This window comes from Crinia signifera, chromosome 1 (assembly GCF_055691185.1).
Source record: "Crinia signifera chromosome 1, ASM5569118v1, whole genome shotgun sequence".
NCBI lineage: Eukaryota > Metazoa > Chordata > Amphibia > Anura > Myobatrachidae > Crinia > Crinia signifera.
The window spans coordinates 371,307,180-371,332,970 of NC_139217.1; the positions used below are offsets into that span (position 1 = coordinate 371,307,180).

The 25,791-nt window shown below is 42.9% G+C and overlaps 1 protein-coding gene across 1 annotated transcript in view; it reads right to left on the reverse strand.

Annotated features, from left to right (window-relative positions):
- The window catches only part of DNAH10 (dynein axonemal heavy chain 10), a 156,841-nt gene that overhangs the window by 71,980 nt on the left and 59,070 nt on the right, over positions 1–25,791 (reverse strand). Inside the window, exons 23-36 of the mRNA XM_083150976.1 lie at positions 25,287–25,389; positions 21,516–21,694; positions 19,506–19,717; positions 18,579–18,735; positions 17,582–17,815; positions 17,385–17,507; positions 14,990–15,223; positions 13,508–13,731; positions 10,461–10,730; positions 10,193–10,376; positions 7,223–7,357; positions 2,917–3,069; positions 1,609–1,797; positions 1,157–1,303 (exon numbers count right to left, since the gene is read on the reverse strand). Coding sequence (XP_083007102.1) covers positions 1,157–1,303; positions 1,609–1,797; positions 2,917–3,069; positions 7,223–7,357; positions 10,193–10,376; positions 10,461–10,730; positions 13,508–13,731; positions 14,990–15,223; positions 17,385–17,507; positions 17,582–17,815; positions 18,579–18,735; positions 19,506–19,717; positions 21,516–21,694; positions 25,287–25,389 — 2,544 coding nt within the window. The remainder of the gene's footprint in view (positions 1–1,156; positions 1,304–1,608; positions 1,798–2,916; positions 3,070–7,222; positions 7,358–10,192; positions 10,377–10,460; positions 10,731–13,507; positions 13,732–14,989; positions 15,224–17,384; positions 17,508–17,581; positions 17,816–18,578; positions 18,736–19,505; positions 19,718–21,515; positions 21,695–25,286; positions 25,390–25,791) is intronic.

A 25,791-nucleotide genomic window follows, 5' to 3' on the forward strand; every position in this document is an offset into this window, starting at 1 on the left:
GGCCCATTTGCCCGAGCTTGTATTGTACTGTACTGCACAGATGGAGCCGCAGCGCCATTCGCCGAGAATGAGATGCACAAACATCTCAGGTGCAATCACCTTCCATTCTCGCCAAATGGCGCGGCTCCCTCTGTACTGTACTGTATATCAATCCGCTGCTGAATTAGTGGAGCATTATCCAACCAGAAGGTGGCGATGTGTATTGCCTATTGTGCAATGTGCCTCAACACACCTCAGTGCGTCTGAGTGCACTACAAAAATGGTGTGCCAAAACCCTCGCTTAGGCACGATGGTGCAATGGATAAGTGTAGCTCCATCTGTACATCCTATTGCTCTATCTGAGATTGTTTAAAAGGAAACGCCAATCTGTTGGTGTAATGGGCCCCATACATCAGCAATCACAATTAATGGATTTCCAGATCCAGGGCTTTTTTGGCCAGATAAATGGATTCTACAATCTATTTGACTTTGCCCACACATTACAGATTTATTTCAGTGATCTGCAGATTTTTCCATCTAAAGATTGCATCTTCATATCTGGAAATTGCCCAATCGATTGTCATTTCAGCTGTTCATAATGTAAATAGATGAAGAAGATGAATTGGGAATGCCCACACATATAAAAAAGATCCGCAGATAATACCAGATTATTAAACATGTTTAAAAATCTGATTAAGCAATCGATTGGTGATTTTGATTGGGATTGCCAAAAGGGGGAGCCCACACATCTAAAATTAATTGTGGCAATCATCTCCATATCTTAAAATTGTCACAATTAATTGCTGATGTATGGGGCCCTTTACTATATATACCAAATACAGTTGTCAACAGGGGTTATGTATCAAAAGCATCTCACAGAAGCAGTTATTCAATCAGCTTCTGGCTTCAATGCATAGAAGTATGTTGGGATTTTAGTCAGTTGATTTACTCCTCTGTACTTTATACGCTGATAAGAGCAGCCTCTGCAGCAGTGCCCACAGTGATTGCAATATACTGTAGGTGAGTGCATCCAGGAGTGGGTCCCAGAGGAGACTGCTAACCAATGGGATTAGATAGAATGATGTGTCATCTCAGATTTATTCAAGTTCGACTGTATCTGTGTAACAGAGCCTGCTTATCCACTGCAATTTCATCGGATAAAATACAATACAGTTACCTCACTCAGGTCAGGTGATCCTCGTTTCAGCTCTCCAGCCATCACCAGCACAGACTTTAGGGCACGCAATCCAAAATCATAGTGATGCTGTTTGGATAGCTGCTCTCTTGCAAGTTTGTACAAGACAGTCATCTTTTTAGCCAAGTTCTGAATTGGAGGACATGTGATAAGAATTAACACATCTTAAATATAGTCAAATATTAATTTGTTCCAAATGGACTGCTAAATGCATTTTTGTGTTACTTGTGATGAAGTAACTTAAACTGGAATAAGTTCGATAATTTGCTAACATAATCATGTTCATACATAGCTGTTATTCAAAAGGTGGTTATTTACATGTTATTTCTTTAATGATGTTGTGTACTTTACACAGTGTTTAACCACAACAGAACAATAGGAAAATAATACTCAATACATTTTAATTTTAGAAAACTTGTAACCAAACAACTCACCTTGGCCAAGAGAAAGCCCTCTGAAAAGAGCATGATTTCACAGATTTGCTGGAGATCCGGTACAATGACCACCACTGGCCTGAAGAGAGCCTTAACGGATTCTGGCAGCTCTGTTCGCCCAGCATAGCCAGGATTCATTGTAATGAAGATCCCCATTCGAGAATCTAGGGCAATCTCCTGGCCTTCAAACTAAATAGCAAACATGGAACAGCAAATCAGATCATCACTGCTTGTATTGCAATGGTTTAACATGGTACAATATTACACTGTCCACATACATCGTATAGGTTACTAGTAAGCCGACTCGCAGCAAAAGCTTCAAAAGCTAGTCTGCTAGCTTGTGATTGCCCCTGTGTTTGTGCATGTGTGAGAAAAAGATGTAGTTTTACTCGTTGCCAACCGATGGCATTGTTTTTCGGAGACACACAAACAGACACTAGACATATATACAGATGATGTACTGTTTTGTTGACAATAGCCAAGAGGCAAAGAACAGTCAAAGAAAGGTTAATAGAATGAAAATAGAAGGTGTCAAAATTGCATTTTAACATTTCTTAGAGTCAATTCAAAGGGCAAAATCAAAGACACATAATAGTACTATACTTTTTTTTTTTTAACCATTGTTTTTGATATTGCTACATAATAAAACAAACCAGCATATCACAAGGGAGTATATTCAATGGTATTTGCAAGCTGTTACAGCAAGCAGTGTAAGTGCTCGCTGTCACAGATCGCACGTCTACTATTCAACTGACCCACTGCATACGCTGTTTCCCTGTTGCTAGGTTTTTGTAGCAAAGGGGAAACAGCATGTATGGCTGCTAAAACAGCGAGGCTTGTGGCTAAATGCAGCGGGCTCCCTGCATTAACCGCGAGCCTCGCTGTTTGGGGGAATCCTCGCTGTCCTCTGACGGCGAGGATTCCCCTGGAACGTAGAATAGGGTGAGCGTCCGGCGCGGGGTTTAAAAGGCTTGTTTTTGTAATCCCCGCCGTTTAATCCTCTCACAGGCTGCATTGAATACAGGCCGATATGTAAGGCATAAAAAGTTAGAGGACCACACAAAAGATCCAAACACATCTTCGTGAAAATAGGTCGATATTATAGTAAACATTTACCAAACAGCAAATAATCAGAGAAAAATAAGTCACATAGCTAATAGTAACTATTAAAGCTAGTACTATACTTTATACATGTTCTCAATTATTACTGCAACAGACAGTAAAATAAATATACGGTAACAACATTTGAACTATATAGTAATATAGGATTGTCTGACAACCAGAAATACAGTCATAGACACTACTCACCTGGAATTTCTTCAAGTGATGGATTAGGGCATTCCGTATGGTCTGTATCTGAGAGGAAATGACTGAAAGCACAGAGGCATCAATCCTATTGAACTCATCAAAACAGCCCCAAGCTCCACATTGAGCAAGGCCAGAGAAGATTTTACCGACAGCCTACAAATATAAAGTCAAGTTAAAAATAAAATCAGATCTACATTAAATATCGGAATTTTGACTGAAACAAACAAAGATATAATACAAAACATAATTTAACATTCTCTGTAGTGGTGCACAGTGTAGTAGTTGCAGAATTTATAGAAGTGAATAATTATATTAGTATTACTAACAGAATTAGTGGTAGTATATGTCATTGTCAACATTGTATGACTTGTATGATCGGGGTAGAGTTTGTATGTTTTAACTGTGTTTGTATCGTTATCATCATGTAGATGCTCCAGTGTCCTTGCAGCCTCAAATCCTACTGGTAGTTTACTATCTTCTTATTATAGGTTAGCGAGAGATAGGAAAGTGGATTGTAGGCTCCATTGAGGCAGTGGCTTATATGAATAAACAATCACTGACATATAAGTTCTGCATGATACGTTGCTGCTACTATAATTTATTAACCTTTATTAATATAGTGCCAACATATTACTTAATGGTTTGCAAAGTATGTTTTAATTATTCACTTTAGTGTCTGCCCCAGTAAGTAGACCGTACAGTTTAAGAAGAGTGCTAATACCGTTTGTGTAGCAATTCTGTTCAGTATATATCCAAAAGAGTGGACGCGTTAGGATTTGCCATGCAGATTTTTAGTGATGCTATCTCCTAAGCATGCTTTCATCTGGATAGGTGGAATAGCTGTGTTCTTACATAGGTGGACCACATTAAGGGCTAGTTTGGTATCCACAGGACCGGCGACAGGGGGGGTCAAGGGGGACAAGTGTGACGGGCCCCAGAGCTTCCATGCCCCGCCACGGCCACCACCTGTACTAGCTGGCCTGTCAGTGACCCTTGTGGCCCAGCCGTCTACTGTGTACCATCTGTGTGTGTCTGAATTCTGACTGACTCACTGTGTGCCACTGCCATCTACTGTGTATGTTTGTGCCCTGCAGCTCGGCGCTCAGAGCCGTCTACCCTGTGTGTGCGCACGGCCTGGGGCCCCAGGCGCACAGCCATACCCACTGCTGGCGTTGTAGCCTCAGTCTCTGGCTCCTGTACTTTTACTGCACATGCACGGGTCATCTGTTCCTCTGTGAACGCCTGCCTGCTGGTAGTGCTGCTCTGCATTCTTTTGTAAAAGTGACAGACCAGCAGCAGCCAGGAGGCAGTCCAGCAGGTCTTAGAACAAGATAAATCCGCACCTGAAAACAGGATTTGGAGCAGCAAACGGTTAAATGAGGTTACTGAAGAAGAGGGTTGTGTGGATTTGGGATTAGGTGGGGCCCCAGAAATATCATTGTACAGGGTCCCAAGATTTCTGTTGCCGGCCCTGGGTATCCAGATGATAGGCTGAGAGTGTCTAGGTCGACAGTCAATAGGTCTACATGCATATGGTCGACATTGCAAAGGTCGATGAGTGAAAAGGTAGACATGAGGTTTTTTTTTCATACTTTACCACCACAAGTAAAAGTGATGACAGCGCGTGGTACCTTGCCAGAAGAATGGTGAGCAAAATGAGTGACCTTTTCATGTTGACCTTTTCATGCGTCAACCATTTCCAAATTAACCTTATGCTTGGGTCATCCATCTGTCTATGTCAAACTTGTGTTGACTTAGACACTGTCGACCTATGATCCATACCAGCTGAGTACTGTGGTGCTCCAACCAATGTAGGATGACAATACACAGGTAGGTAAAAATGTACTTTTCTTACTTATTCTACATCTATATATCAAGAGATCATGTTACTAAAAAGATAAATAAAAATGCAGAAAAGAAAAATAGAATATGTGAATTAAAAAGTACCAGGGTAAATTTCTACAAATAATGTCTCCACTTTTCACTTTCTAAATTTTATTTATCTCTTTTTAGTCATTTAAGTTTATTTTGGTACTGCTTTCCTAGCACAGCGCTCGTCTCATTGATTGTATGCCTAAAGTTTAAGGTACTTAAGGCATACAATCAACGCGATGGACCCGATTTTTTAATCTCATGGATCTCATGGATGCATGAGATCCATGAGATCAAAAATCGTGAGCCCCCAATAACCATTGTTAGCACTATCAACGCCAACCTGAAGCGTGGCGACCTTTTCATACCCCCACTATCCACGTCGGCGGGGAGTTGATTCTATATAGTGTGGCGAGCGCAGCGAGCCACCGAGCCCGAAGCGTGGCGAGTGCACGCGGACTACTTTACATGTATTCCGCGTCCCCTCGCCACACTATATAAAATCAACTCCACGCCGACGTGGATAGTGGGAATATGAAAAGGTCGGAGAATGCGTACCGCCGCCCCTCGCGGGCACGCTGCGCTCTCAACGCTTCGGGTTGGCGTCAATAGTGGGGTGGCGTTAACAATGGGGGGCCATTTCACCCATGAGGGGGGAGTTAGCAATTAAAATTGGGGTTTTGGGGGCTTTTTACATTGATTCCAATGTACAAATCTCGTCGATCGCGTCGATTGCATCATCTCATGCATCTTATGCCGCACAAACACATAAGATGCATGAGATGCTTGAGATATCAGCCCCACACATACAATCTAGATCGTGGGCGCCGTGCTAGGAAAGCAGTACCTTTATTTTTATTTACTTGCATATTGTCTTCCTACTTCAATTAGTGCTACTGTACTTCTTTGGTCCTGCTATCCAGCAAAGACCTACACAATTTAAGGGTAATGTTACAAGGGTTACATGTTTTCTAATGATTTTGGAAGAGTTATAAGGAACATAATCGCAATGGCGTTTAAGCAGATTGGGCGTAGCCTGGTGGTTGTTTGGCATTTCTCCTGGGAGAATAGCAAGATTATTGCTACCTATGAAGGGGGGGGGGGGACAGGCTGCCATCTTTGAGGAGGCTAAGACAAATAAAGGGGAGTTGTACCGCTCAACCAGTTTGCTTGGGGGTGGAATGTCTTCCATCCCATTTGGTTGAAAAAATATTAGGTACTTATGTAGTATCTGGACGCCCGATTAAAAAAATCGGGTCCATCGCATGCGACGCGATGCGATGGACCCGATTTTTCCATAGGATTCAATGTTAAAATGGACTGAGTCCATTTTAACATAGGATTCTATGGGAAAAAGGGTCCTTTTCATTTCCCCACTATCCAACTACGCATGGAGTTGGACATAAACCTGTGGCGAGCGTAGCGAGCCACCGACCCCCAAAGCGTGGCGAGTGCAGCGAGCCCCGCGAGGGGATGCGGAATACTTTTTAACAAATCCGCGTCCCCTCGCGGGGCTTGCTGCGCTCGCCACGCTTCGGGCTCGGTGGCTCGCTGCGCTCGCCACAGGTTTATATCCAACTCCATGCGTAGTTGGATAGTAGGGAAATGAAAAGGACCCTTTTTCCCATAGAATCCTATGGAAAATCGGGTCCATCGCATCGCAACGCATGCGATTTGGTCGGATGCGATGCGATAATCGGGCATCCAGATACTACATAAGTACCAAATATTAAATTGCGAGGCTATTGCCACGGGTACCAACTGCCTTTTCTTGCCAGCCTTAAGCTATCAAGACTAATCTGATCAATACATTTGTCTGTGACCACTTTAAGAGCAATACTGTTGTGCATGTCATTATTCAGGGGGGGGGGCAAGGCTAAGTTGATGGGCGACTTACAGTAATTGTTATTTGTTATGCATTTCTGCCTCAGTCCCTACTCTGTATCCCACAACATACACTCAACCAAAGTCAATTGAACTACCAGCTAATTTTTAGATCTATTAGAAGAAACTCGTGAACACATACCGCAGGAGTAAACCTATGCCACTAGTTTTCTGATGCCGCACGGCTAAGCATTGTCCTACCCACTGTGCAGCAGTTTACAATTTCATCTCTGAAAAGTTGACAGAAATAGCGTGCAATCATTGCTATAATACATTTTAGGAACATTGGTTTTACAGGAATCTGTAAGCTTTTTACAGTCCAAGCAGTTTTGGGGATACTACAATTTACATCATTACATATGGACTGAAGATAGTTCGAAAATACTTTTCTATAGTAAATATTAACCTGAAAAGTAATTGGGAATAAGAACAGACAACTAAAACCACATCTAATACACACAATTGTTTGGCAATGATTAACAATAAAGCAATGAAATATACTCTTATATAGCAGGTTACCTTACTATACAGTATATAACATGTACTCTACCTTGTAGTCCATGCCTTCACCACAGTTTGTCACCACACACAGCAATCCCAGAGCTTTAGCCAGATCTTTAGTTGTTTCAGTTTTACCAGTCCCAGCAGGACCAGCGGGTGCTCCACCCAAATACATGGAGAGTGCCTAGACAAAAGCAAAAGTCACTGGATTATACAACACTATTGGCCAGATGTACTAGGCCTTGAAAGTGATAATCCACCAGCCAACTGACCCCGATTCTCAGGTCACTTAGATTTGCGTAAACCCTCGGGAGGAAGTAGGTGGACAGCTGCCATCCGGTGATATCAGCTGCCCACTCCCGGTACAACATCATGGTCTGATTACTATGGGAACGCCCATGAAATTCTGGTTGTTTCCATGGGCGCAACTATCTGCCGCTGCCTCACGTCCCCTGGCCGCAGCCATGGGTGCGTGCACCCGGCAAACAGTCTGTTCGCCGTTGCCGTATGTGTCTGGCATATGCACATTCACAGAAATGTGGCTGCGCATGCACATATACCAAACAACGTCCCTGTGCGAACAAACGCTGGCTGCGAACGGACCAGAATAAGGTAAAAAAGCAGGGTTTTTTTAAGATACAGAATTCCTGGCTGAGCATCGCAAAAGTACAGCATCCTCCAATGGAGAGAGAAAAGTTTTAAGATAAGTACAAAAATCTTAGTATTTAAATGGCATTAATATAAAAAAAAAGGTTTAAAATATCTACATAATAATTATTTAAGGTCTTCCCGGTCCCCTTTAATGTGTGCATAGTGAAAGCCTGGGCATACGTCCCAACCACTCCCACTGTGCCTGAGATGGGGTGGAGTGGCTGCTGTAAAAGAGGGGTGGGCGGGACACAGCAAGTGTGAGGTCGGGATGGAGCGACAGCGGAATAAAAAGAGAGGGGATGTGGTAGGGGACAGGGGCGATCAAACTATGGCAGGCCAGGGCAGAGACTGATGTGTACCAGGCCCAACAAACTAGAATAGGGCAGACCAGGGCAGAGACTGATGTGTACCAGGCCCAATAATCTAGTATAGGGCAGGCCAGGGCAAAGACTGATGGGCCTTATTCTGGTTGGAGCGGCCGGGCCGTACGCGTACGTCCCGGGGTTTTTCATGATCTGCACATGTGCAGATACGCTAATGCGCCGGCGCGAACACTCCACAACGCTTACGGACGGGTCTCAACGTGCAAAAAAACCTGTACGCGAGTGTACGGGTAATGGGGCGGCATAGGGGCGTGTTGATGGGAGCGGCCGAAATAATGAGGGAAAATGGGCGTAAATATGGGCGTACACGGGGGTGTGCACCAAAAATGAGCGGTGCTACTACCGCACGATCGACTAAGGCACCGTTCATTTCGGACACCAAACAGGCGGCCGCCAACCGCCAGCTCAAACCACCCCTACAGATACCGCATGCCAGCGTGCGCCTGAGTTGGCTAATTAACGCTGATTACTACTCAAACACATACACCTGAATGTAATAAGCAATGCTGCAGTCTATTAAGTCCAAACCATGATTTCACTGCCTGCAAGCCACACACACAGCACGCAAACACATTGGAAGCTTATGTTTCTATACTTCTCCACATTTAAAGGTTTGTTTAATTTAAGGTAAGAATCTTTTTATACGCTAAGGTAGGTATTTGCTAAACAGTTAGACACATTCACTACATGCTTTCATAGACTTTACGCAGTAGCACACTCAATCTACACAAGTCGACATATGTCAACGTGTTCACTCTAATACTAACATAGGTTTTGTATTTAGGATACAATAACATAAACCACATCTAACACCTACAAAGGATGTTTCAGCAATGTTTGAAGCCCAAAGTAATTATGGACATAATTTAGTACATATACAGAAACACCAACATAACTTGATGTAAAAGTAACAGCAATATGGGGACACATAGATAGTGATTAAAATGCCACATTAGAACATAACAAATATACATGTAATGAGGGTTCAAATGTAGTTTTATTAGGTCTTTATTAAGGTAGACAATTGAGTTAATAGAAAACAATAATTGAATAACAAATAGATTAATTAATCAATTGTCAGATTAGTAGTTGAGAGGCAAGATTTGCAGGTCCATATATGTGAAGGGTATGCCAGCGTGCACGGACGTACGCTCACTCTCACGAGCGGTGACATAAGCTGAGTTTTCCATTGAAAACAATAGGGACCCGTCCGTGCAAGCTGGCGTACGCTCAGATCTCCGCAAGAAGTCGGTGGGAAGACGGACGAAAGACGTCCGTAAACGGCGCCGTACGCTCAGTTGTACGCCAGTTGTCGGAGTGCAAGGGCTGGGCCGTCCGCGTACGTTGCCGTACGCTCATTTGTACGCCACTCCCCTTCTACGGTATTTCTGCCCGTACGTAAGCGGCTGATTTGTGGGTGGACCTAACCCTAATGGCCGCGTACGGCTAGCGTACGTTAATAGCGAACGTACGCACGTTTGGCCGCTCCGATCAGAATAACCTCCGATGTGTACCAGGCCCAACAAACTAGTATAGGGCAGGCCAGGGCAGAGACAGATGGGTACCAGGCCCAATAAACTAGTATAGGGCAGGCCAGGGCAGAGACAGATGGGTACCAGGCCCAATAAACTAGTATAGGGCAGGCCAGGGCAGAGACTGATGTGTACCAGGCCCAATAAACTAGTATAGGGCAGGCCAGGACTGATGTGTACCAGGCCCAATAAACTAGTATAGGGCAGGCCAGGGCAGAGACTGATGTGTACCAGGCCCAATAAACTAGTATAGGGCAGGCCAGGGCAGAGACTGATGTGTACCAGGCCCAATAAACTAGTATAGGGCAGGCCAGGGCAGAGACTGATGTGTACCAGGCCCAATAAACTAGTATAGGTCAGGCCAGGGCAGAGACAGATGGGTACCAGGCCCAATAAACTAGTATAAATTTAACAAAACTTTGCATAAGCAGAGTACTCAGAGATAAACAGTACCTGTGTAAGAGTCAGATATATGCGGTCTGTCAGAGGCGTGATGACCAGTCTCCCATTAAGGCCCATATACTCATAGCCGTAGGCAAAGGTTCCAGTGCACTGGCGGACATTCAGTTCATCAGGTTCTCTATCCCAATAAAACCGTAGTTGGCTTTCCCATTCAAACTCCCGGGCATCCATAATACTGGTCAAGAAAAAGGTCACAGAAATAATTTTACTAACATTCATTAATTGCAAAATCAGCTAGTACAATTTTATGCTAACTTACCTGTCTCTCACAAATATGTCTACAATGTCTCTAGCATGTACATCAATAATGAGGACAGTATTATATTTTTTTCTGTCATTTTTGCTTAAAGGTGTGGTGATCCGAGTAACTAGCTCATCAATTTGTTGGTGCATTTTTTTGGCATAGTTCTTCAAAGCTAGTTTTTCCCCTTTCTTGACCTTCAAAAAGATGTCTTCAACTTCCCAAGTCCACCAGACCTGATTGCCAGCCAAGACAACCATCCCCTGGTACAAAAGCATCCAGTCCACCCTGCAGAATTAACACATTGCACAAAGTAGTAAATGTTGTTTCAGATGATACTACATTATAAAGGACATTTTTTTTTTTAAATAAGCGTATTAGAAGATTTAGGGGAGTATTCAATCTAGGATCACGACTGTCGATCCCTGCCAACAGCCGTGATCCTGGCCCGTTTGCGGTCAGCCCGACAGCTGAACGACAGGCGGGATTCAATGTCCTGCCTGCCGATCAGTGCAAAGGGGACGTGGCCATGAAAACTGCCATGGATTGGTGATCTGCGGCCGGGATCGCGACAATCCATGGCCATTATCGGCAGAAAGGGCCCGACAGCTTCTGAAGTCAGGCCCGTTCTGCCGTGATCCCGCATCAATGCTGTCGCTAAAGACAACATTGAATAGGGAGCCACCGCTATTTCCCCCATCGGAAATAACGGCGGCACATTAAATACCTTTGTGTTTTCACTAGATAATGCCTCATTTTAACTCAAAAACAGGGTTAACTTCTGGGATTTGGTTTTGCCTGCCTGAGAGGGTGATTGGATAGCCCCAGGTGAGACAGTTATCCATAGTCATTTACCACAGGTAAAGAACCACGAATGCTGAATAAGCAATGAGAGAGCATAAACCCCTGATGGGTTCCCCAGGTTTCACTGGAAGGCCAGCTGACATGCAAATAGGATGGGCACAAGGCCTATCAGAGCAGTGGGAGGGTACAGACAGGGAAGAAAAGGGATATGCTAACAGGAAGTTCTTCCTCTGTCTGGAAAAGCCCCACCCACCCTTCCCTATTTCTTCTCTCTTAGGCGGCGGTAAAGAACGGTCATCCTTGTAAGATCTTGAGGTGTGTGTGTAGATAGTGGGGTGTCGCTCTCCCCTGACATCTATGGTCATCGGCCATGCTTCCGCCCGGGGGGTGGTCACCACTAGCACGAGTGGATGACCGGGGAGAGTGATCACCAGCGATGGTGTGTATGGTAAACATCTTTAACCCCCACTTTCCTATAGTGACCATTCTTTGGTGCCGCCACCATTATATATATAGTTTAGTTTAATTGTCAAATAAATTTGACATTCATTTTGAAACGCCAGCACTTGTGTCTGTGTCTTTTTTATTAGATAAGTTTAGTTATTAAGGTTTAGGTTAAGTTTATGGTGAGTTGAAAGGTGTAGACCTGGGGGATACCTGATGGGGAGTTTATTGGCTACCCCTCGTAAATCTAATAGTAAGCCATTAATATACACATTTCCGTATCATCCATTTGTACAAAATTATTTCTGTATTTACATTTCAGCGTAGAGTTGTGGTTCCTTATGTGGAGGCGAAATTGGGGCAGGCATGCAAGCTCATTAAGGGTGTGTAAACATAAGTGTGACACAACTGCTGAAGCACATCTGTAGATCCACAACATAGTACAGTAACTAGAGCTGCCAGATGACAGCACTTTGTGCATTAACTTGCAGTTACTGTATATTATGTGAAAATGCAGCCATCACTATATTCACATTTCTTATATCATATTCCATGTGCACTACTGCTGGAAAGGGATATAGGCCCTTATTCTGGTTGGTGCGGTCGAGCCGCATATGCGGCTCCGACCGCACCAGACGAATCCCCGCCTACAAGACGGATCGGCACGGCCGTCCGTACACGGACGGCTGCCGATCCGCATGAAAATGGTGGAGGCTACGCCTCCACCATGGTGGGAGCTGCCCCCTGCATTCGATGGTCGTCGACCATCGAAGGCAGGTCCGCACGCCGCGGCAGCTCCCGCAAGCTGAGACCACACGGACAATCGTCCGTGTGGTAGCTTGTATGGGGGCTGAAAGCTGACATCCGGCGACGTCAGCTTTCCGCCCCCATGAGTTGCGTCATGGCCTCATTACCATGCATACGCCCCGCGTTTGCATGGGAACGCCCATGAAACGCGGGGCGTACACATAGGGAAATGAGGGCATGATGCCTCTCACGCCCCTATACGCCCCCTTTGCGGCGGACGAAATACGTCTGCGGCGAAGGGGGCTGCACATGCGCAGATTCACCTCTGCGCATGTGCAGAGTAAAAACATCGGCGGTACGGCCGCACGCGGGCCGTACCGATCCGATTAGAATAAGGGCCATAGTCACTAGGTCTACAAGCATTAGGTCGACACCACTAGGAAGACATGCATGAAGGTCTACATGACTGAAGGTCAATGTGGGTTAGGTCGACATGCATTAGGTCGACATGGGAATGTCGACAGTCAAAAGGTCGACATGGGGTTTTTCACTTTTTTTGAGCCATGTGCCAACAGGTGGTATTCCATGCCCTACCATCCACTAGGGCGTGGAGGGAGAATAAAATAGTGTGTCGAGCGTAGCAAGGCACCTTGCCCAAAGCATGTGAGGAGACGTTTCAGGGTCCATGTCGACTGTGTCGAAATTTGGAACAAAAACAAGTGAAAAACCCCATGTCGACCTTTTAACTGTCGACCTAGTTGCTGTCTGACCAATGATCCATACCCACGGGTATGGATCATTGCATTTAGAGCTGTGCTGCCACTTAGGCAGCACAGCTCTAAATGCAATGAATATTTATTTGGAATGATGGAATGGTTATTTCTGCTTTAGCCGTATCGCATGCAAAATGTTATAAAAGATCAATTGTTGTCTACTGCTGACACCTAAAATATTGAAATGAAGAGATATCACGTATAATTTTCATATAGAAGTAAAAATGACAGGAATCTATAACCGTGGATTACATAGGACAGAAAACTTATGATGAATACAACTTTATTATAAAGTACCTGCTTTTATCCTCACAGTATCTAAATATAGCCTCCTTAGTAATGAGTCTGTTGGTTCTCCGCATTTCCTGCAATACAGCAGTCATCCAATCCTCCACACGACCTTCAGCTGCTATAGGCTGGCGGAAAGCCATCTCCTCTCCTTCAGCTGAGATCATGCCTGTCGCCAACATTTCACCACTATCTCCAGCACGAAACTTTAGCGATGCAATATTATCATACATCTGCAATAAAGCAGGTTGTGCTTACATACTGGTTAAATAAAATATTTAATCTCTTTTGAAAAGGCAATCATAAAACTATCATATAAATAGCAATCACTTACCATAACGTCATACCGTTCACTGATTATCAAGTTGTACTTAGAGCTAATGGTTTCATGTAAATTGATGCTAGCGAGTTGTCGTTTAAAAAGAACTTGCTAACCTACAATTTCCAGCACAGGGAAAGGCCGCCCACATGCTGAGTCTTGCCCCCTAGCTTAAAATCCAGTTAAGGATGGTCAATGTTTGGTTCTATTTTCTAGGTTCCTAATGTTAGCAAGTGAAGCTGCAACCCAGGAATGAAACAAGACGCCCAACGGATCCATTGCAAAGTGTTTGCCAATTGTGTACACATTCACAGCATATATGCCATAAAGGAAAACAACGACCGCCAGGGTAGCTCTGTGGCATGCACACTTGATGCAGCATTAATGACAAGCGATCACTTCCTGTCAAATACTCTTCCATGAAATGGTCATTGCGAGCAGGATCCCAGCAGCACGTGGCGCAAGCTCAGTTCTATCGCAGCGCATTCGCAGTCTGCTGCCAGAAAACATCTGATTTCCACCCACAAATGCTGGCTTCCTGTCAATCAACTTGGGTACGGCCAGCAATCAAAAAGGTTGCTGAATTTTATCGCATGATGGATTCAAGAGTTTTGCACACGGCCGGCCACTAAGTGGAGCAAGTCAAGTGTTGCCCCATTTGGGAGTGCGCAGTTGCTGATTCTGACATTACTGTTATGTTATTCCCTAATTTTGACGGGCTGGTAACTAGTACAGTAATATGTACAGAATACAGATGGAGCGCCTCTCAGCCAGCGCAGGGAGTCGCCAGATTCCCTTGGCTGGTGCAGGCTGGCGGAGAGGTGCTCCATCAGACAGGGATGCATGAACGTCTCACACATGTCCCCATCAGCACGGTGGCGGGGAGCGTTTTCCCTACCCGTCTCTGCTTCAGGGAGATGGCCAGGGATCGGGGGGAGCTAGGGGCGGGGGGGGGTCTGCGGGCAAGCTGCAGGGGTAGTTGAGGGCTCCAGCGGAACGGGGCACATGATTGTCTCCTGCAATTGCGCCCCCGAGTTTCTCCGTCTACATGTAGTATTTAGTAGTTATTGCAGAAATAACAAAATTATATTTTAGCCCTAAAATTAAATGTTTATGTGCAATGCCTACACTATATGTTGGTTTTAATTACAAACATGTGAAAAACGCCTCACCTTGATGATATGTTCCTGTACACATGTGGGATCACTGCTACCCAGTATACTGAGCAGCTCATCATCCGATATAAAGAAGAATCGGGGGAAAGCATTCCTCTTGGAATCAAGGTAATCATTCAAACTTTTCTGACATTTCTCAAGACTCTCACTTAGATTTTGTAAATCAAACAGTCGATTCGAGGCTTGACAGCATCGCTTTATCACAGGGTCTTTCACTGTCTCTGACATTATCTATAAAGGAAGATTAGAACATTATTTATTGTATATAACTTGAAAATAATTTATCAAAGGAGACAAAGGAGGGCTGGAGCAGGACTTTGGGGTTATGGAGCTGGAGCAGGATTTTGGGGTTATGGAGCTGGAGCAGGATTTTGGGGTTATATAGCGAGAAGGATTTTAGGATTATGGTGGTGGATGTTTCATGATAGCAAAATGTACAAATGAACCTAAACAAGTTAATAAATAAATAAGGAATAAATATAATTTCCAGTGAATGATAGAGGAAAGTGAATATGCAAGATATATATTCTTGTTACTTCTCTGTATTGACATATAGGTAGTGGCAAGTGCTCAATTAGTTTAGTAATACCATTCAGGTGCATGAAAAGAAGGTATTACTAAACTAATTGAGCACTTTCCACTATCTATATGTCTATTTTGAGAGGCAGGAAAGAGCATGTATTAGGAGGAGATGCAGGTCCTGATATGCCATGTGGAGTAGTATGGGGTTGCTCCAAGGTAGGTAGCTCTTAGTTTACATATATTTTTAAGTAAGGAGCCATTATCATGTGGCTCCTTGCTCATTAGACCCAATTAACCAGTGAGTTTGAAGAAATTGTTCATAATCATAATTTATCTAAGTGTCCTGGTAAATTTATGGTCCATAGTGATGACCACAAAAGACTGACTTCTTGGATGTGGTAATAACCAAAAATGGTCCTCGTTTCAACACATTATAAGCCTACGGACCGTAATGCTGGTTTACACATCGATAGTTGCAGGGCTTAAAGTGGTCATGGAGGGGTGGGGGAACTCTTTTCTCTATGCTACATAATTACCCCCCCTCCCCCCATTAGGCAGAGACAGGGCCAGGGGTAGGGTTTTTGGCATCCCCCTGCAAATTAGAATGCTATTCTGTCAGAATTACTGTGCAGGGCCAATATGGAGGTTAAAATGTTCCACCTCACCATTAGAGGTGGTGAAACTTAGTTCCACCCCATTCCCCCTCACTTTAACCCCTGGATAGTTGCCATCCCATACCTCTAAAACATGGGTAACATACTACCTCACCCCTAGATTGTGTACGCTGAGTTCGGTGGATATGGACCTGCTTCCTAGGGCTAATAATCAATATGTTACTAACACATGTGCTCTGGCAAATCTATGTTTAGCTTGTTCGTGGATGGCACAGTCTGGGCCTTCCTTTTTTGAGTGGTGGGTTTTGGTTAACTCTCCTGTACAACATGAAAAATATGTTCACATGTACTCTTTCTAAACATTATAAAATTTAGTCTAGATGGATTGACTCTGTATATGCCTCTACAGTCTGAACCATCTTTATTTCCCTCACAACAATATGGGATATTGTGGGTCTACGCTGCATTGGTTTCTGTATTGCCTTTACATATAAACAGCTTTGAAATATTAACTACAAAATTTAAGATTCTCATCTATTACATTAGATGTACCCTTCTTAGTTGAGATTGGTATGGACGATAAATCAGTACTTATTTTATTTATTTTGCTTTTTTTTTATCGTTAAAAAAAATACATACAGTTTTGACAAAGATTTATATTTATTTTTGAAGCTTTATTGTATACAGGGACATGGTGTATTTTCAAATGACAATAATGATAATTTTAAGATACACTTATACATTGATAAATACAGTGCCATTGTTATTACTTATTGGGCCGGGCAGCAGCTGGAGCTGAGTTCTGCGATCATCTCAGGGCTCGGCTCAGCAGCGCTGTCCAGCACTAAGCAGCGCAGACAGTGGCAATCACAAGATTTTTCCGGGTTTGCCAGTCTGGGCACTGGAGCACAGCCCGGAAAATTCTAAGGAGTGCCACTGAAGGGGTTAACGTAAGATTGTATGTTTATTTTTTGTATCCTGACGATAATGCCATTAAACACACACACAAGCGCACACATTACTAACATCATCATTGGAGCTCAACCTTAGTCTGCTCTGGGTGTTCTCTCATCGCTAAAACAATCCATGTTTTCATAGGAGATAACGAGAATGTGGTATTCAGGTTTTACAACATCTTAACCCCAGTTATACGGATTATTGTGCCTTTTACATAAATGTATGGCTAAAACTATAAGTACAGTACATTTATAATTATCATATGTAACTTTATTACTGCAACAGGAAATAATACTTGCCCTTTTAAATATTTTGTCAATGTTGTCAAATTTCTTTGCCTCATCTGGCAACTGAGATCTGATATCTCCACCGATAAATATGCTCTCCAAATACATCCATTTTCGTTGCACAACCATCCACACCTGTAAATCAAACACAACACTTAAGAATTTGTCACCCAAAAAATTAGTTTCTAGTGAAAATGTTTTGCACTTACTTCGATAACTTCCCCAAATAGAGAGAGCATCTTTTCCCAATGTTGTACGGTGTTCAGGAAAGGACCAACAAAGCGACTGCCAGAGATGCTCTGCAGGTTCACAGCATTGTCATCGAGTATCTGCAGAATGTCATCAACAGATCCCAATATACTGCCACGGTCTTGAGTACCCTTTATATATCTCTGTACAATAAATTTCATATTTTCCCAAGTATCTACGATTTCCTTAACACCCTATTCACAAAAAGAAAGCAAAAGTATATGTAGTTAAAAAAGATTTAGTTAGTTGGATATTAACACAATTTTTATCATTTTCTCTCTTTACGCCATCACAATGGATTTGAAATTAAACAACGGAGATGCAACTGAAGTGCAGACTTTCAGCTTAGGCACTGCAACCATTTTTATAGTGAGTGCCCTATTTACAGGCGCTAAAATGTAATTAAACAAATGAACAGAATCATAGATAAAATGTTTAATTTTAATACTTTGTTGAGAATCTTTTGCTGGCAATGACTGTCTGATATCTGCAACCCATGGACATCACCAAATGCTGGGTTTCCTCCTTTGTTATGCTTTGCTAGGTCTTGACTACAGCTTTGTTCATTTACGGTTTGTTCCTCTGTCTTTCTGCCTTTTGTCTCCAGCAAGTTAAATGCTAGATCGGGTTGAGATCAGGTGACTGACTCGCACATTATGGAACATTTAACTTTCGCAGTATGTCTTAGGGCATTGTCATCTCTACTGTGAAGTGCTGTCCAATCAGTTTAGCTAAATGCGGCTACATCTGAGCAAACAAGTGTTTGTTTAGAAGCAAATTGCTCATTTTTTATGTAATTTGCTCCTAATCAGGCCCAATGTGCCTTACTAGACCCTCAAACGGAATGTTTCTTTCATATCACTATTGTCACTAATTTCATTCAGATTAAATTGCAAAATAATGATGCTGTTTTGTACAAAGGTTCCATGTTTCCAAACTTGATCTAAGTACTCTTACCTTCTCTATGCTAAGCTCTTTAACTGCTGAAGCTACAATCTCATTGATGACTTCTGGATACTTGTGTAATTCCATGGCAAACATGTTTTCCAAGGTGAAAGTATCAGGGTTCATATCGAAATTTGTCCCTGTTTTGGACATCAAGTCTTTCCAATGCCTGTAAGACAAAACAATACAAAATATATTTAGGAGGTAAGTAATGTCCTGGCATCTGTATCATCCGTACAGTACGAGAAGGTTTCATGGTACAGCTCAAACTGTATCTGTGAGATCAACAGTAGCGATGAATCCTGGATGTACAGTTTTGACCCCTATGACCAAACAGTTGGCCCAGTGGTCGCCAGTTGGAGTTGAGCAGTCAGAGGAGTTCTGCCATAAGCATAGTGAGTGGAAGCAGATGGTTGCTGTTTTTGCGTCCATGACTTGTCATGTATCTACCATACCACTCGTCCAGCAGCACACCAACAAAGGGGACTGGTTTGCCAACCAATGCCTGCAGCAAGTGCTGGAAGCCATTTCCAGGCACGGTCCAAGAACTCGGGATTTTGGTGCCCTTTTCCATCACTACAATGCACCAGTCCACAAGTCCAGGAAGGTGGTGGATTTTCACATTATTGCTTCCAGAAGTCTGGATATCCACCATACAGTCCAGACCTTGCTTCCTGTGACTTCTTTAAATCAAGATGTGAGGAATTTGTTATGGGCTACTGGAAGCTGCAGTGGAGATCTTCTTCTAGCATGTAGAAGATATACCTGATTCCATATGGTTTGAGTGCATGCAAGTTGTATAGATTCTTCTGGTAAATGTTTAAAAAAAATATATAATGTTTATTTAATTTGTAAATAGAATCATTTTTGTGCAAGCAGAAACTTACTGCACATCCCACTGTAGCATTGAAAAATGAAAGCTTAAAAATAGGTTCAAACCTGTCTCTGAGTGCTTCATTCTTCAGATCAAGAAGTAAAGGAATGGAATCCTTGAACTCTTTCATTTTGGATTCTAGATAAAAAGCCACTGGCAGACTGCGGATTTCTTTTAGGAGCTTTCTGAAAGTTTTGAGAAAGCCATCAATCCCATCTTGGAGAATCTGAACATTTAAATTTGCCCAGAGTGTCTGTGACCATTCTTCTTTGGCAACCTTAGAGAAAGTGATATATTTACTTTAGGGAACATTATAACTTATACAGAAATCATGATTGACTGTAATCAACTTATTTTACTATACTTTATCTAGTTTTCATTTAAGTATATTTTGGTTTTCTATATTTTTATTCCTAAAAAAAGTGCTAAACTCAATATACCCTGTACATTTAACATGCTGAGTTTATGTTGTAAGTGATATACCAGGCTGACCTGGCTGACCATTGAAAGCTGACTATTGATATTTTGTTAGATTTTAAAGTATTTAAATTGTAGATGCCATTGCCAGTATTGAGTCACCATCACTCTGCCTTGAATACTGCATTATTATAGGTATTTAAACTGTACATGCCATTGCCAGTATTGAGTCACCATCACTCTGCCTTGCATACTGCATTATTATAGGTATTTAAACTGTACATGCCATTGCCAGTATTGATTCACCATCACTCTGTCTTGCATACTGCATTATTATAGGTAATTGTGCAACTGTATTAAGAATTAAAGTGAGTTAGTGTCTGGGATGGTATGTAACCTCTTACCATTTGTTTGTCTTAGTTTTATTGCTGGGAGAGGGGCTCTGGCTGGGTGGGGTCTCAATCAATTAACTTAGAATCAGCTTTTAGTATTTATTGAGAATACCAGGCTGACCATTGAAAGCTGACTATTGATATTTTGTTAGAAGATTTTTAAGTAGGGATAAAACAGTTACATAGCTTAAAGCCTGGACTTAGCCTGGACTTACACTGGACAGAAACTGCCAACCAACTTGACATCTTGGTATCAAAGTGACACAGAAAGACAAAAAACAAGAGCAACTCAGAAAACCAAGGGACTGCTTTGAGTGAGCTCACTTTATCCTCACAACATACTACTCCTGGCTGCTTAATCTGGCTATTCATCCATAATATCACTATTTCTACAACTGCTAAAACTTTGAATATCACTCTTTATGCTTGTATGTGCACTGTCTGTTTTGAAAATGCACAGCTGTACCTCTAATGACTTCACCTCTCCTGCTCTTCCATTGATAGTAGGTGTCCCCCAACATTTTATTCTTGCCCCTCTTCTTCTCTATCTCTACATGTCCTCTCTGGGTGAGCTTATTTGCTCACTCGACTTCCACTATCACCTCTATGCTGATAATACTAAAATCTACATCTGCTTTCCTGATTTCTCTCCCTCTATCCTCACTCATATCTCCAGCTGTCTCTCTGCGGTCTACTCTTGGATGACCCAGCGCTTTTTTAGACTTAAAATATCAAAGACTAAGCTGTCATCTTCCCACCCTCCTGCATAAAACCTGACCATATATCATCCTAACCTGTTTATGCTCACTTCTTTCCCTTCTGTGTCAACCCTGTCTGTCTAACCCTCCCCTTTAGAATGTAAGCTCTCACGAGCAGGACCCTCTCTCCTCATGTGCCTTTCTTAGAATATATAAACTTCTGTCACCCTGATGACACTGACTTCAGTGTCCTGTCCCCTGATGCAACTATCCATATTTACCATGTACTTGTCCTAAACTGTCTTGTAATGTAATTCGTTATGTGTTTTGCTCATAACTATGCTCTGTAAAGCGCTGCGTAATATGTGTGCGCTATATAAGAAACTGTTAATAAATAAAAATAAGTTTACTTTACAGCTAAAAATCTAACAGTCACCTAAAATGGTCTTATCTTAATGCAATGAGCCAATGTACATTTGCCACCTAGATTTGATTTTGTTTTACTTTCAAATTATAATTTATATAATTATATATAATTTACAAATACAGGGTTACTGGACTAACAAACCTTTTGTGCACTGTAGATATCATATACTTGTCGCAATCCCTTCATTTCCTTTTGCACTTGTAAGAGCTCAGAATACATGGTTATAGGTAGATCAAAAAGCTTTTCAGCGTTGGCCAACTCTTGTCGGTTCTTCTCATAATTTACCAGCTCTTTTTCATATGACACAAGGATCTGTAAACCTGCACGCATTCAGACAGAACAATCTGATTATTTCATTAGTAATAGATATGTCCCCAAAGTTATAAATCAAGTTCTAAAATAAGTAAACAGTGATTGCATTGTTATATTACACTTCACAGTAAACTTTCTATTAATTATTTATTTATAATATTTAGTAGGAATATGGTACAAATAAGCAACTTTCAGAATGTAACATTGATATTATTATTAAAAAAACATTTGGTTAAAGCACTAGATTTAAATTAATTGACACAGTGGGGCAGATGTATTAAGCCTTAACAAGCATAGGCGAATCTAGGGGGTGGTCCGGGGGTGCACAGGACCACCCATTAGCCCATTTTGTAGCTGAGGGATGGGGCTTTCCAACGAGCCCAGCCCCGTGTCCCTAGCCCCCTGGGAACCGGAGATACTGCCAGGCAAAGCTGGAACGTTTTCCCTATAGGATAACATGTGACCCGCTAATTCCGACCCCCACCCAGTTCAACGGCTGCCAGTTCCCACTTCGGCATCACTGAAGCTTGAGGTTGATCTCAGTCGAACCCAAATCGCTGGGCCTTCAATCTGATACCAGGCTGGATCCATAGGGGTTAATTGGTTCCAGGGATATTGAGGTTAAACCGTTTTTTTTTTTATTTTGTTAAATGTAATTTCATGACTGTTTATGTTCTTTGAGGGCAGATTTCTCTGGAACCAAACAGCCCAGTTTCACGGGACCAAAATCATTTGAAGCCAACTCAAAAGTTCTTCAATATAATACTGATATGATATGATCATGTAAATGGGTCAGTTGGTTCCGAAGATATAGCTGGTTGGTTAAAGGGGGGTAGGGAGAGGGGAGTGGTTATCTCTCCCCCTCACACCAGAAAATGCAGGGACTAGGCTGGTGTATAAGGGGTCAGCCTGGGAATGTCCCTGCATGATCCTGGGACCATATTCCCGGGTAAATCCCTGCATTTTCTGTTGTGAAAGGGGTATTATTTGAAACAGCTGTGACCTGCAGTGATCTGCCCAGCTGTCAATGACTGTCACCCCTGCAGCTTCCACTCCAATTCTTCTCCCCTCTTTCACCTCAGCCCGCCCCCCTTTAATCATGTGGTGCCGGCGCCCGGCGTACTCCCCCGACGTCACGCATAACAACAGCGCACACAATATTTCAAATGTCCACTCGGCTAGTGGGGACACCAGGAGGGGAGTGGGAGCGTGCTCTGCGCTGCGCTCTGCTCCTCTGCCCATAGAAGCAGCTGGACCGCTCTTCATCTCTCCCTGCAGCAGCAGCGAAGGCTCATATAAAAATTTACAGTAAGTGGCACTTTTGGGGGTATTGCTTAAGGGACGCTACAAGTGGCGGTATGTGGGGGCATTATGCATAATGTGTGGCTTAATGTGTAAGGGGCATTACGGTGTGCAGCATCATGTGTAAGGGGCATTACGGTGTGCAGCATCATGTGTAAGGGGCATTATGATGATGTGTGCAGCATCATGTGTAAGGGGCATTATGTGTGCAGCATCATGTGTAAGGGGCATTATGTGTGCAGCATCATGTGTAAGGGGCATTATGTGTGCAGCATCATGTGGAAGGGACATTATGTGTGCAGCATCATGTGTAATGGGTACTATGGTGCACGGCATCATGTGTAATGGGTACTATGGTGTGCGGCATCATGTGTAATGGGTACTATGGTGTGTGGCATCATGTGTAATGGGTACTATGGTGCCATCAAGCAAGAACCCCCTAGCAATGAGCACGTAGGTAAGCAGCACTTATGTGGCAAATATGTAATGGGCATTACGGTTTGTTATATAGTATGTAATTGGCATCATGATGTGTGGCACAATGTGTAATGGGCATTATGGTGTGTGGCCTTATGTGTAATTGGCATTACGGCGTGTGGCTTTATGTGTAATGGGTATTACGGAGTTTGCTAAAATGTGTAATGGGAATTACTGTGTATGGTCTAAAGTGTAATACCACACCCCTATTTGTGATGTCACACCTCCTTCCCATGAGACCACGCCCCCTTTTGAAGCGCGGCTTCGCCGCGCAAAGGTCCCCCTACTGTTATGTCTAGATCTGGGACCACCCATTACCATAATTCTAGATTCGCCTATGTTAACAAGAGATAAATGCAAGGGTGATAGGAGGTGATTGGCTGGACTTTTATCTCTCTCTAACTGCCATGTTACAGGATGTGTTTAAAAAAACTCAGTAAGGAGCTGATTGGCTGGATGTTTATCTATCTTTGTCACCCTTGCATTTATCTCTTGTTAAGGCCCCACTGCACCTAAATTGAGCTGCATCAAAACATCACAATTCTTATACTCTATCTTATAATTTGCTGAACAATGACAGTGTATGGTATCGCTAAAGCCGAGTCCAACGCTTTCACACTTAACACGGGTCGCTCATTATACAAAGGGCGACCCGGGTTAAAAGCAGTGGTGCTTACACACTGCATCTCAACCCAGGTCCATACGTCAACAATCCGGCAATAACCCGGTCCGAGGTGCGATGTAAAAGGGGTATAGGTTAAGCTGCCTCACAAGAGCACAATCTTGATATTTTGTATCTTATACCTTGATAAACTTCAGCAGTAAGATCTGATCTTCCCATTCCATACTAAGTTCATACATAACTTAGTTTTCAATATAGATTTTTAGGCTCAGTGCATATTATAGGTGATCATATTCATCAGGAGCAACAAGATACAATTGTCAGTAATAAAGACACTTATGGGGGTATTCAAATGTTTACAATTGGGCATCATTTTTTTCCATCTTTCAAATTCAAAGTATAGTAAAAACCCATATCGATCTTCCAATTGTCGACCTAATGTTTGTGTCAACTTTTTGAACCTATCAATCTTGGCCATGTAGACCTTCACCAAGTGTCGACCTAAGCACTGTTGACCTTCAGTGGTCGACCCAATGCATATCGTCCTTAATTTGGTTGACCAAATGACCCATACCCGTTTTTCCGGTGTGCGTACACTCTATGTGGGGGATGTGTCCATATACTCTATGGGGGGGTTGTGATGGGGGGAGGTTGTGTCCCTATAATCTATGGAAGGGGGGTGTGCTATACTCTATTGTAATTCTTTTTTTTAAAGTTTATCCGTAAAAGAAAAACACATTAAATAAGTGATACACAAACTTTTTGGAATCTCGGCACCCTAGAACATCAAAATGTTTTCAAGGCACCCCCCCTCTAGGTGCCTAGGTTGCAGCATGGCAGCACAGTAGGTTTTGTAGCAGGTAGCACACAGGCTTCACAGATGGGTACAACACTCCAGAGGTCCCTAGCGTAGTCCCCACACCCCAAGCCTATTGCCCAGCCACTAACTGGCATTGGAAACCTTGACCCTCTGCCCTGAACAAACATTTAACAGCATGAGATATTTTCACGTGAGATTTTATAATAAACATGGACTGGATCTAATCAGTCCCACTGCTGCAATATCATAATATAAGATACAGTGCTTCTCTGTAAAACTAACATGTGAGAATGTTTAAAGCCTATGAATATATCATATTGCTCACTCCTGTTTCCGTAAATGCCACATTACACCAATTATGGTGTTTATTATACCATACCTTTATCTAGGTCATCTCCAACAGCACCAGGTCCTTCTATATGGAACAAATCTGCAAACTGTGCCAACTCTTTCTTATAGTGTTCAATCTGATCTTTTGTGATCTATGAAGAAAAAAAATGCAAAGTATTCTTTCAGATTGAAATTATGTATGTGCATTTATTAGAGATGTGCAGACTGGGATTCCAGAGATCCGAGCCCCCACGAACGTCATCATTCGGAGCCCGGTTCCGAGCAGCGCTGAGATTCCCGCCTGACTCGGGTCCGTCCGCGTGGTCAGAACGTCATCTCCCGGCGCCGGATTTCGCGAGGCTTTAAATAGCGGCTGCTGCGCCCGCCATCTTCACTCCAGTCTAGTAGTGGGTTGGGAGAGGGTGTGTTGGTGCTGCTACTGGGGCTTAAACTTGAGCTTGAGCTTGACCTTGAACGCAATATTTTTTATTCGCTGGGGCTGTCTCTCAGTGCTGCTGTGTAGTCTAACTGTGTACTAGTACTACCATATCTAC